Here is a 14,281-nt window from a genome sequence, read left to right as displayed (position 1 = left end):
CTGAAAGTTTCCTATAATTATTGATTATTTACATACATATGTATCTAGCTCCACAAATGATTATATAGAGCAAAATCACTTATTTATGAAACCTAGACCATTCCAATGTAATAATTTTTAATAATACTGCCTCATAGTTTTATTTGAAGGACAAACCTCTGACAATATGTTTTTAAATTTCAGAATATGTCTGTGAAATAGGTTGAAAATAGTATTATGAAAAATGTAGAAAGAAAAGGCATTTTTACCAAATTTTTGAGATTTTTTTTGGTGATACAGAGAATAGGGATTTGAACCCAGGGGTACTCTACCCATAAGTTATATCCCAAAACCTTTTCATTTTTGAGACAGGGTCTCACTAAATTGCCAGGCTGATCTTGAACTAGCAATCTTCTTGCCTGAATCTTCTGAGTCACTGGGAATATAAGGATGTGCAACTGCACCCAGCTATATATTTTTTTATTAAGAAAACTGAACAGGGCTGGAGTTGGGGCTCAGTGGTAGAGCACTCACCTGGCACACATGAGGCACTGGGTTTAATCCTCAGCACCACATAAAAATAAAAAAAAGATATTGTGTCCACATACAACTTAAAAAATACATATTAAAAAAAAGAAAGAAAGAAAACTACTGAATAAATTTAATCTGGCAAATTCAGTATTTTCAACACCCTCCCCCCCCAAAAAAATCAGTGATAACTGAGTTTGAGTATAGTCCCCTTGTACAATATCCATGGATACATAATTATATGTATACTGACATTTACATGCATATCCACATACATGTCCATATCCATATCTAAATATTCAACAGACATCTGGCTTGTCACAGGCAAAGGTGAATAGGCCCTAGAACAGGAGTGCTTATAAATCTGTATATTTTTTACTGCAAAAGAATTTCAATGAACAAATGTTTGAGAGCAAAATAGAAAATTCCCTTTAGAATAGCATAGTAATAACTGTTACAGGAAAGAGGATAAACTTAGCACATTGTCAAAAATCCCACTTAAGCCATCCAAACATTGAGAATATATTGAGAGTTTTGATTTTTTTTTCTGGTTTTATTTGTGTTTGTTTGGTTTTGTTTGGGGGGAGTTTTTTGTTGTTCTTGTTACTAGGGATTGAACTCAGCCTGACGTATGCAGGGTGAAAGTATGAAAAGAAACTGGATGTTTTGATAGCCTCAAAGTGTTTTTTCCAAGATATTTACTTATCAGTGAAGGGAAAGGTTCTAACTTTGCCATGGAGAAACCTGACAGATATCACCTTAACCAACTGATTAAGGTTAGTATTAGTACAGCCAGCAGTGACATGAAGGGCCCTCATTAGCAACCACCTAGAAGGATGCTGCCCTGAGGCCCTGCAATCGCAGTCACTGGAAGAGACATTATTTGGGGACATGAAGGTAAATGTTTACTAGTTGAAAGCCAGGTGGTGGGAAACACTGAAAGGAATGTGTATGAGTCCCAAGCTCATGGGAGGAGAGAATCAGTGTCTGAAGAAAGTTCATAATGCTACAAAGAGAAAATTCCAGGCACCAAAATCTCACCATATCAACCACATCATGACTATGTGGCATGACAAGGCAGTATAAGTCACTCTAACACATCTACCTTCACAGTGGAGTAATATCACAAAGACTCTCCCAGTTTAAGACTGACTTGAAGATCAAACATCACACTGAAAAGCTTGCAATAAGTCAGAGAGAGAGTTGGTATCGTTATTTATGAAATCAAAATTATGTTTGCAAACTGGATTATTAGAACCTTGTCTTAAATGGACTTGAGTATGATATGTAAGTCTCTGTAAGACAGCTGCCAGGCTGAGACAAGTGTGCCATTTGTGGGGATGCAAATGATTATTTGCTATAATGCACCTAAAAAATAATACTTCTGAAATATGTAGGATTTTTATAGAATGTATAACCAAGAAAAAGCAAAGCAAGCTCTCCTTAAAGATTATGAAAATTAGGAGATCCTTAGAAAACTTTCAACCTTTCCCATCAATGGCTTTGACAATATCACAATATCAAGGCACTAAAATTTCTTTTGATGATATCTGGAAGAAAATTCCACCTCCTGTGTCTTCCTTGTAACCAAAACAATGGGCAGTGTTATGGTTTGGATCATAAATGTCCCTCAAAAACTCATGTGTTGAAGGCAGGGTATCCCATGCAGCAGTGTTCAGAGGTGGGGCTTTGGAGGAGGTGATTGGATCACAAAAGCTCTGACCTCATGAGTGGATTAATCCATTCATAGATTCATAGGTTAGTGGGTTTTGGTGGAGGGCTTTATGATAAAAACCTCTGCCTCCTTCCACCTCCCTTTCACTTTCTTGGACACCATGGGGTAGGTAGCTTTGTTCTATCACCTGCTCCCTACTATGATGTTCTGCCTTGCCACAAGACTAAAAGCAATGGAGCCAGCCAACCATGAACTGAAATGTCTGAAACAGCGAGCTAAGATAATTCTTTCTGCCATTAAGTTGATTTTCTCACAGTGATGGAAAGTTGAGCAACACAGACAGTAAAGTTACTCTTCAATGAAAGAACATCCAAACTGATTCAAACAAGAATGAATTATATTCTGCTTTAGAATGCTGCTAGACCCAAGTTTGTGATTCTGTTGCTGAATTTGGACAATTAGACAACAAAATAAAGATCAATAAATAATAAATGTACATTTGTATTCATTTATTCTGACCATGGCAGTTCTACTGATAAGTTAGCTATGAGCATGTTGGGCCCTAAGGATTCAATGTTAAAACTCAGTGCTGAAAATTAAGTCATTCAAAGAAAGAACCACTTTGTTCAGAAAGATACTCAAGTAAATTTGAGATAGAAAAGAGGTCCTCTTACTATTCTCATATAAGATCCACCACCATACTCTCACAAAATAGAGTCCCTTAAAACACCAAGCAAATCCAGACATAGTGCCCATCATAAACACAGGAGCTGACTTACACTTTCTTCAGGTCCAGCCACTGACTCTCCTGATAGCTTCCTTGGCTCTGGCTTTGTTCCAAGAACAATGTCCCAGATCTACCTCTCATCTACTCTGCTGGCCATGGGCTTCCCCAAGCATTTATCATTTCACCAGATTGCCCTGAAGTATTTAACAAATCCATCATGGGCTCCTGATCACAGGACTCGGTTGTAAAACATCCCCTGCATTGTGGTCTAAATGTTTGTGTCCCTCCAAATTCATATGTTAAAACATAATCCCCATCCACAGTGTGACAGGGTTAGGAGGTAAGACCTAGGAGGTGATTAAGTAACAATGTTCCTCCCTCAGGAATGGGATTCATGCCGAAATAAGAGAGGTCTCAGACAGCTGCCCTGGCAGAGAGAAACCACCAACTATAAATAAAGAAATGGGCCTTCTCCAAACTCCAGAACTGTCAGTGCCTTGATCAGGGACTTCCCAGCCTCCAGAACAGTGAAATATAAATCTCCATTGTTTATAAGCCACTGATTCCGTGGATTTTGCTCTAGCAGCCTGAATAGACCAAAACAGCCTGCAAGGTCACATCCAAACCATATTTGAACTCTAACCCTTCTGATGCAAATCTGGGTATGGACACAATTGAAATACAGTCATCCACAGTAATAAAAGTTTGGGGGACAGTTGAAGTGGCATCCTACAAATTAACAATAGTACAGCAAGTGTTTGTAAGATCATTGCCACATTTTAATGGGCAAGAGTTGAATGACAGTATATTTGAGGTTCTGTGTAATAATCACCCACATTCCTCAATCACCCTTCTTTCAGTAAAAGAGAGGTTGTGAAGAGCCACAGGCTCTGTGCCAAAGGGTAAGCTTTAGAAATATTAATAGGGGGCCTTTGCCAAATTAATAGGATCAAGTTCTTTTCATGAACATAATACAGTAATAAGCTGAAAACTCACTTTATTGTTATTTGTTCCAAAAATAAAATCTAGCCAAAAGCTTTAAGGCTTTCTTAAATCCCATCCAGAGGGTTTCTACTAATGGGAAAGTTTTAAGATCCTATTATAATGCAGCTTAACTTATGAAAAGGTTTCATTGCACAAAAGTCTAAAAAAAGGCTTGACTGAGTTCTAAATAAAGAGTAAAGGTATGAAAATTATACTTGTGTAAGTGCATATATATATAATGCATAATATGCATATAAATGTATATAATACTATATACCACATATAATTACAACATAATAAAACTTCTTCTAAAACCTTCCAAGGGCCAATATTTACCTGTGATAAAATTCATGAAATCATTATAACTATGCTATCTAAAAGCAAACAAAGAAACAGACATTCATTTCACAATCTTCTAAGATTTTTCAGTGCTGAGGACTGAACTTCACACATAGTAGGCAAGCAATCACTGAGCTACATCCACAGTCACAGAATCCTGAATATTCCATGGCACTAAAGAAAAATTTTAGCAAGATCCTGACATTAATATGCTTTTAAAGGTATCCAATTTTAAAAACGTATAAGCACTTAAAGAACCAGAGAAAGAGAGGAACGCTGTGAACTAACCACTGAAATCCTGAAGTGCCTATGCAGGTCTACATACAGAGAGAGCATTCATCAAATCAAAATGCTTGTTCACCTGCTCTGATGAAAATAACATTTATTTAAAATTTTCATGGGATGTCAGGAGCATTTTAAGCCTTTGCCCCTACCAGGAGGCACAGTCATAGCTTTCTGTTCTGGAGATGAGAAAACCAAGACCCAAGAAGGTTAAGTGATTACTGGAGGTCACTGTGCTATTATAGCACAGCAAAAAGTAAATTAAAATGCACTGTCCTAGGCTCTGAAAGGATTCCAAGAAGAATCTGGCCCAGTTGTTACTATCCATGAAATTTCAAAGACATCCAAGTCTCATGGACACAATGAGTATGTTTATTAGTTAGAAAGATGATGATGTTTTTCAAAAAGGAAGAATGAAGAAGATGCCATCGGGTATACATTTGAACTGCATAGCAAAAACCAAGTAGAGGGATAGAGTAACACAGATCCAAGGGGTTCTACAACTCCTCATATGCTCTGTAATTAGTCTACCCAGAAATCTGTGTAATATGCAAAATCAGTCATTTCCAATCTCACGCCCTTTGAATGCCTCAGTCTTTCAGAAAATTGTAATGAGGATGCTGGAAATGGGGCATTGCCAATAGTAATGAATGTTTCTGCTTTTTAATGATGTTTAAGAATTTCAATTATAATCAAGTAAATGAACTTACTTCGGGAGAGATTCTCAAGGGCTTTCCCGAGCTTCTTGCTCTCTTGAAGGATGTGGTTCAATTCATCAAAATCCCGGCTTCCTGGTTTAGTCCGCCAGTTCCACTTAGGATGCTCTACTGCCCTTGGCACTATGTTTAAAAAAAATGGTTATTTCATAAGCATGCTGTATAACCACACAAACTCACTGTTCATTATTATGTGAAAGACTGAACCAAGAACAATGTACAGAATTTTATAAATGCTTAACTTGGAGATAGTCCTCTTATGAGCCAGCAGAAAGGAAGATATAATGTTGGGCTTGAAGAAAATGTTTTAACTGAACACGTCAGGAAAGTCTGGCAGATTTTATTTAAAAGAGGGAAATTCAGGTATTAATGTAGAACTAATCATTTCTGTAACTTAAGGAAAACACACGAAGTATATTTTGTATTTATTACCAGCTGAAAAAAATTACTTCTTTATGACCAACTAGCAAATGCTTTTAAGACATTCTACAAATGTCTTCTAAAAAAATCATGTAAGACTAAGCACATGTATTTACCTTCACTTCTTCCCAAGATCCCACTAAAATTATACCATGATCAAGCAATTTTTTTCTCTCTTTGAAGAATTAATTGAAGAAAGAGAAAGGACAGTATGAGGTAAGATTTTTGTTGTTTTTTGTTTTCTGGAAAATACAAAATGGACTGATGAGTGGTAACTGGATTTGGCAAGTAGAGACAACTGAAACCTAAGTGCCTGAAGAGAGGGATGCTAAGAGAGTAAATGTTTCATACTATTTGAACATTAAAGCATTAATTGAGGAGAACAAAGTCAAAGTAATAAAGCTATAAGAACTTAATTGTTTTCCAGATTTAAGGGGTTCACCTAATTAATATCCAGCACAATTTAAGACATACTGGCAAAAAAAAATTTAAATAGTGACAATAAAGAAAATATTCTTAACACTTTCATGGACAAAAAATAACAAATCAAATTAATATTAGACTTCTCAATGGCAATACTTGCCCTAGAAGACAGAGGAGAAAATCCTTTAAAATTCCAACTAAAGATTATTTATGACTCAGAATTTAATACCAGATAAAGAACCAATGAAGATATTCAAAGGACCCAAGAATTGATCTCGCGGGCACTGTTTCTCAGAAAGCTACAATTTTAGATGCCCCAGTAAAATGAGCCAAAGAACAGATTTGAAATTCAGGCAACAAGTGACTTCCCAAAAGGAAAAGTAAAGGGGATTTCTCAAGATGACTGTGAAGAATTATTTAAAGAGACAGCTGAGAAAGTATCAAGAAGCCCAGAAGTCAAGAATAGAGCAAGAGGACAGAAGACTGGAAGAGAGAGGTCTCCAAAAGCTTCTGAAAAATACAAAATAGCATAAAATGAAATAGAAGTTCCAATTACTTGATGTGTCTGATCATATTGAAAAGGTCTAATTCTTTGGGCAGGATTTGATGAAGCATTAGTATACAGAAAACAAAATAATCAGAAAAGAGAAAATTGCTAATTCTAGAAAAAAAAATAGTTGGACACTGTATGACCCAATGGTGAAAACTATGCATTAATATAGTCTAATAATATTGATAAACAGTATATTTTTAACCAAAATGTGGAGTAACTACTATACTGCCCAGCTGAGGTGGGATTTGGCATTCAAAACACAAAAATGAAGGTGGAGGGTCAAGAAATGATGCCCAAATTGAAAAAGTAAAAGAATTGAGTTGGTATCTTATACACTTAGATATGTAAGAGGAATCAACAGGAACATCTAAAGGTATTGAAAATTATTCTAGGTTAGGAGCAGAGTTGGGGAAAAAGAAGGAAACTACTGTCTCATGGTACTATTTTACTTTTTAAGTCATGTAGAGATTTTTTTGATATTTGTTTTTTAATACAGAGGAATAATCTCAGGGGTGCTTTACCCCTGAACCACATCCCCATCTCTTTATTTTTTTGTTTTGAGACAGGGTCTCACTAAGTTGCTAAGGTTGGCCTTGAAACTTCAATCCTCCTTCTCAGCCTCAGGAGTCACTGGGATTATGACAGGTGTGTGCCAGTCTACCCAGCTACATTTTATTTTGGTGAAAATAAAATAAAATTTAAAAAGTATTTTAGTGGTAAGGATATAGTACATAGTCTCCAACTATTGAAATATTTCATTTTGCCACCTTTAGAAAATCTGATGATATCTCTTATACTGAGAAACGACTGACTCTTTCTATGACCAACAATCTTATGGCTGGTAAGTCAACAAAAAGAAATGTCACATCTGTACTGGGCACGTGGGACACACCTGTAATCCCAGCAACTTTTCAGGGTTAGGCAGGAGGATTGCAAGTTTGAAGCCAACCTAAGCAACTTAGCGAAGCTCTAGGCAACTTAGTGAGACCCTTTCTCAAAATAAAAAAATCAAAAAGGGCTGGGAATGTGGCTCAGTGGTAAACCACCTCAGGGTTCAAGCCCCAGTATTAAAAAAAAAAAAGAAAGAAAGAAAGACAGAGGTCTGGGCTGGGGTTGTAACTGAGTGGCAGAGCACTAGCCTAGCACATGTGAGGCAATGGGTTCAATCCTCAGAAACACAGAAAAATAAATAAATAAAATAAAGGCATTGTGTCCATTTACAACTAAAAAAGTTTTTTTTTTAAAAAAGAAAGAAATGGCACACCTGTACTTGTGTATATGTTCAAAATTGTTTATTTTCACAGAAAGTGAAAGTTTTTTTTTTTAATTTCAGCAAATAGTTTCCATATACCCTGGAAAAAAATGTAAATGTCCTTCAACAGAGAAAGAGCTGAATAAATTATAGTACATTCACACCTTGCTACAGCATGAAATTATTAAAATGTATAAGTTAAATCTAAGTTTATTACCATGGAGATATTTCCCTGACGCATTTTAAAATAATAAAAACGAGTTGCTTAAGTAGTTGTACAGTTGAGGACCAATTTTTTACAGCAAATTACCCACACATATTATATATGCTGTGTGTGCAAAAAGGTGCAAAAAGCTAAAGCTATGTCTGGAAGAATTAAATTTGATGGATGAGAACTGGAGAGTGACTATTTCTTTTGCTACATATCTATATTTTTTTAATTGTCAAAATAAGCAAATATTGCTCCTATCATTTAAATAAACCTAAAAATTAAAATTAAAACAAAAATGTATCTGCTTCACCAAGCTTCTCTTAGTTTAAGGGACCCTGGGACAGAAGCAGTAGTTTACATTAACACTTGGATGTTCAAGCAGTAGAGTGTAGACAGGGTGCTTGTGATCAACCTAGAAAACACCTGTAGGCACACTGCTGTCACATTAAGGTAATTTCCCAAGGGACCCCTATAGGTGAGTCCAAGGCTAAGAGAGAGAAGCTGAGATGAAGGAGCAGATAAAATGATATTTGTACCAGATTCTTCAAAACATTGTTCCACACTTCAGTTTTCTTTGAATGATTTCTCTAATTTGCATCTTCCATCACCATATTATCTAGTTTCCTGAAAATTAGCATGTGCTATCAAGGTCCTACTGTCTTCTTGTTCTTTTACTTATTAATTTACAGAACAAGAGCATATATTTTTAAAAAACAGTCCCAGTAAATATCCCCAGATAATCACCAGACAAGGCCCCACTGCCCATCATCAGCTGAGCTCTGCACCTGCAGATCCACCACTTAAATGCACCAACAAGGACAAGACCAGGTGAGACCAGTAGAAACAATGACCCATCAACCCAAAATCATGAGGAACTAAAAATCTATGACTTTACATCATCGAATCTGGGAGGGTATGTGCAGCACAATAGAGAAAAGACACCACACAAAAATGACACTCAAGAACTTCTCCTAGGCAACTATGGAGAGAAACTAAGGACAAGTTCTTTTGATGTTTTTGTAGCTTGTGATAATTTGATACATACATGGTACATGACTTATGGGAACCGAATCTCAGACAACCAAAGTGACAGTTCAATCAAGGTCAAGTCAACTGTGCAAGGTGATTTCAAAAGCGGGTTGGATACATTCTAGAAGGAGATTTGGGAGGTCATCCATCCAGTAGGTAGCCTTCAAATGAGAATATTTCTGTAAAATGTTCTAATGGATTAAAAACTTTACTTAGGTCATGCTTCATTTCAAAACTTGGTTCTACAATTCACACGTATTTCATAAAATTATCCCCAGAAGAACTGGAAAGCAGTGGAAGAATGTCACTGAAAAGACTTACAGGAATGGATAGCAACATCTGAGATCAGAGGGGATCCTTAAGGCTACTGAGTCAAAGAACACTCCAGTGAAAACGCTGACCATTATGCCTTGAGGTAGCAGTCCTTCACAATGAGGTTTCTACTTTGCAGAACTGCCTATTGTCTACCAAGCCTGGAAAATTTTGGAATAATGATTGTGTCAGTCAAATTTTTGACTCAATGTAAATTCCACCAACACTTTCTTGTATGGGTTAAAAGAATAAATTTTCTGTTTCTTCCTCATGACTCTTGAAATATTGCTTATCCGTTTCCTTTAAGTTGAAATCAGAACCCTCTTTTACTAATGAGTGTGTAAAACTACAACCTCTACAATGGAGAATCCAGCATCATCACTCAGAGTACAACTGCAATCCCACTTCTTTCTCTTTTGTTCTTATTTGATACATGAAAACATTACAATTATATATATTTGTGGAGTACACATGATGTTTCAAACATTTATTATACACCCCTAGGGCCAGCAAATGCCGATCATGGCTAAGTTTGGGAGGGTACACGCAGCATTTTCTTTATGGTAAAGCATTCAGTTCCTGTCTTCTAGGTTTTTTGAAAGACTCAGTATATTACTATTAAGCACAGTCACCCTACAGTGCAATAGCATACCAGGTCAAGTCAACTGTCCTAACTGTAATTTAGTACCCATTGATAAACCTCTACCAATGATAAACCCATTGATAAACCTCTTTCTGAACCAATTTCAAATTATTTATACCTTTCAGTTGTTATCTAAAATTCAATAAATCTAAATCTTATCTGAAAGTTCATGTAAGCACTCTATTTTCATTTTAAATATGCCCGGAATATCCCCAGTAGTATATTTATGATACATTTAAAATTGATTATAGTGAGAACATCACTGTGTGCTGCCTTCTGTATTTCCATACTGTGATTTTTTTCAGATACTATTCTTTCATCTTCATTCGCTTACATTTATATAATTTGTATTTTCTACACAGGTGCAATGTCTATTCCTTTTTGTTCTAAAATCTATAAGTATCCAGCTATTTCTCTTTGTGAACACCATGCTAATGTAAGAACACTAAACAATAAGAAAACTGAAAAATACTCCTTCAAATGCAAAAGCCTTAATAAAACTAATGAGGGTTGGTTTCAGTTTGGGGTATTAATTTAAACCAACAAACTTACCTCGGTTTTCTGAACTGGATCATAAATATGAAATGGCTATAAAGAGTCAACATACTCTACCAAGCACAGAAAATTATGGAAAATGACATTCTTGTAATTTCTGTGAACATCTTATTCACTCTCAGTAATCATTCCACTTGCTACATAACTAGAAGAAGTACTTAATACCACATGGCAAACCTTCACTGAACCTTACCTACCTTACCTATGACAAATAACCATTGAAAATGTTAACATAATATTGTCTTACAGATCTCTGCCTTCTATCAGTTGCACTGTATAAGTGCTGAGTTTTGTTATTGTTGTTGTTATTGTTATCTGAAATTTTCTAACTTCTAAACTCATATCTTGTGAACACTAGAATATATTTTAGCATTAACCCATCCTTAAATTATCCTCATTTACCCCTTCATTAATGTAATAAGTCACCCACTCATTCACTGTAACTTCATATGGCACAAACTGTGTGGTGGGTACTTTTCTAAATGATATGAGTAAGTCAGTAGGAATTAAAGTAACAAAGTACCCTTCATTCATGAAGATTGCATTCTACCAAGCTCACAACCTTTTGGAGAGAATAAGAGATTTTTTTTTTTTTTTACAAAACTGGTCTGATCAACATAAGTATCAATTTTAAGTGAGTTTTATAAATAAATATTTTTATTATTATTATTTTTTATTTCCTTATATGTGGTGCTGAGGATCGAACCCAGTGCCTCACATATTCCAGGCAAGTGCGCTACCGCTGAGCCACAGCCCCAGCCCTGAGAAGAAAGGCTTCCCTCGTTGCTATACAAAATTACATATAAGAGGTTGTGAGGGGAATGGGAAAATAAACAAGGAGAGAAATGAATTACAGTAGATGGGGTAGAGAGAGAAGATGTGAGGGAAGGGGAGGGGGGATAGTAGGGGATAGGAAAGGTAGCAGAATACAACAGTTACTAATAGGGCATTATGTAAAAATGTGGATGTGTAACCAACGTGATTCTGCAATCTGCATTTGGGGTAAAAATTGGGAGTTCATAACCCACTTCAATCTAATGTATGAAATATAATATGTCAAGAGCTTTGTAATGTTGTGAACAACCAATAAAAAAAATAGAAAATAAATTAAAAAATAAAAAAAGAAATAAATATTTTGGGGGGGGGTTCTTTTTTTTTATTGTTGGTCGTTCAAAACCTTACACAATTCTTAATACATCATATTTCACAGTTTGATTCAAGCGGGTTATGAACTCCCAACTTTACCCCGTATACAGATTGCTGTATCACATCAGTTACCCTTCCATTGATTGACATATTGCCATTCTAGTGTCTGATGTATTCTGCTGTCAGTCCTATTCTCTACTATCCCCCCTCCCCTCCCCTCCCCTCCCCTTTTCTCTCTCTACCCCTTCTACTGTAAATCATTTCTTCCATTTGTATTATCTTGTCTTACCCCTCCATTACATAGTTCTTGATATATCATATTTCACATTTTGATTCAAGTGGGTTATGAACTCCCATTTTACCCCATATACAGCTTGCAGAATCACATCAGTTACACTTCCATTGATTTACATATTGCCATCCTAGTGTCTGTTGTATTCTGCTGCCTTTCCTATCCTCTACTATCCCCCCTCCCCTCCCCTCCCCTCTCCTCTTCTCTCTCTACCCCCACTACTGTAATTCATTCCTCCCCCTTGTATTATTTTTCCCTTTCCCCTCACTTCCTCTTGTATGTAATTTTGTATAACCCTGAGGGTCCATGCAATTTCCATGCAATTTCCCTTCTCTCTCCCTTTCCCTCCCACCTCTCAACCCTATTCAATAAAAAAAGAAATAAATATTTTTTAAAAAATGAAATTGATTACAGTATCTTCTCTGTATCTGAAAGTTAATGACTGTTCATATAGTTGAGCCCTTTTTTTTCTTTTAAGAAGAATGAACAATAATTTGGAAAACTTTTTAGTTTTATTCCAAATATGGGTATCAGGTAATGTGTTAATTAACAATCTATCTTTCTATGCACAGGAAAAACATGAAGTTATTGCAACAAGCCAAAGACTGACCTGATGCTAGGAGATAGCCCTGACAATAATACTTTCCTAGTGCCTTCAGAGAGAGCATGGCTCCATCAACACCTAATCTTTGACTTCTAGCTTCCAGGACGAACTTCGACTTCCAGATAAACACCATTCTTGCTTGCAAAAATGACTATCATACAAACTCAGGTTATCAGACTTATGCATCTGGTACAAATTTTCTTGAAAGAAGTTGAGAAGATTCAAAATGGTGGACTAGAGGAAGGCTGGGTTTCCAGGTGCTCCATGGCTTGGGATGTAAGCAATGAGAGTACTGCTTCTCAGCCAGGTGCATGAAAGAGGGAATTCAATAAAACTCAATATGGGAAAGTCGGAGTTTCCTAGAGATTCAAAAGTTCAGGTGTGTTCAAGAACAAAAAAGAGTACCTTACAACCAAGCTGGTCGCTGTAGCAGCCCTGGTCCACTGCTGAGGGGAGGAAGGTTACAAGCAGAGAGAAAAACACAACAGACAAATTTGTCACAGAAAAACCTGTAGATCAAAAAAAAGCAGCCTGAACATAGCTGATTGAGAGGCTGTGCAGCAAATTGGTGTCTGAAAAGTGCTCTGTTTCTCAATCGGCAAGTGGAGAGCTGAGGCCAAGAGCCATCTTGAGAAGGCCACACGGCAGCTTGCTGCAGCAGGAGCTCCAAGAGATCACAGCTGACATTGCCATACTTCTCCACCAGCACCTAACTTGTAGCCTAGGGTGTATCCAGCAAAACTTGAGTGAAACAGGCGCAGAGAAGATTGTACCATGTGCACTCAATTCGGAAATACAGAGGGAAGTAAAATTTGCTTTCCTCTTGAGTCTGGTGGCTCATGTGATCAGCTGAAGAAAGTCAGGAAACTTAATAGGCAGGTCTGATTATACTCAGGGAACTAAGCCTAGGAAGGTAGTCTTTTGGGTAACAGGAGTGTGTGAGACCTGTGGAGGGTTGGCTGGAGCTCCTGAGATCCAGACTCTAACCATGATCAGCATCTGCCTGGCCTTAGGAGTGTATTGACTTAATCTCTCCAGAGCAAATACCACCCAACAAAGTCCCTAAGTCCTGATCAGAGCTAAACCCCAGTCCCCAGAACTCCTCTCATAGAATTTTGCAGCATCCCCACTCTGGTAGTGCAATCTGGTCTGTGTAAACAAAACACCAATGGAGAGCACTTCTCATTCCATTCTACTTTACATTGGTGGAAAGGGAAGCTGAGAGCTATTTCAACCAGCTTCAGTTTGATTCAGACCCCAGTTCGCAGCTCAGTGTAACCTCAGAATAGAAAGTGTGCACACTGGCTCTTGCTCACTATCCCCAACCCCCAGTAGGAAATTGAGAGAAGGGCATTTGGGCATAGGCAGTGACGGTCCATCCTTGTCAACAGTTTTAAACACTTCAATGGATAAGATTCTTTCATGTTTCATTAAGAATCTTTTTTCCGTTTTTATTTATTTATTTTGGTGTTCTTGCTGTGCTAATTGGTTCATGGATATATGTTTTTCTCTTTCTCATTTTTAGTTTTATTTATAATAGTTATTTTTCCTTGTTTTTTGAGGGTCAGGATTTTTTTGTTTATTTTAGTTTTGTTTTGTTATTGTTCATTT

At 36.7% G+C, this 14,281-nt stretch overlaps 1 protein-coding gene across 11 annotated transcripts in view; it reads right to left on the bottom strand.

The window, feature by feature from the left end:
* Positions 1 to 14,281, bottom strand: part of C7H8orf34 (chromosome 7 C8orf34 homolog) — a 499,329-nt gene that overhangs the window by 399,559 nt on the left and 85,489 nt on the right. For 10 of the 11 annotated variants that reach the window (XM_078017141.1, XM_078017138.1, XM_040294025.2 and 7 more), the window contains exon 4: positions 5,225 to 5,353. The exons of the other annotated variant lie outside the window; for it this stretch is intronic. In XM_078017141.1, the coding sequence (XP_077873267.1) occupies positions 5,225 to 5,353 (129 nt within the window). The remainder of the gene's footprint in view (positions 1 to 5,224; positions 5,354 to 14,281) is intronic. 11 annotated transcript variants of the gene reach the window in all.

Source organism: Ictidomys tridecemlineatus, chromosome 7 (assembly GCF_052094955.1).
Source record: "Ictidomys tridecemlineatus isolate mIctTri1 chromosome 7, mIctTri1.hap1, whole genome shotgun sequence".
Lineage (NCBI taxonomy): Eukaryota > Metazoa > Chordata > Mammalia > Rodentia > Sciuridae > Ictidomys > Ictidomys tridecemlineatus.
The sequence above is the reverse complement of the archived record's forward strand: the minus strand, read 5'-3'. Positions and strand labels throughout refer to the sequence as shown.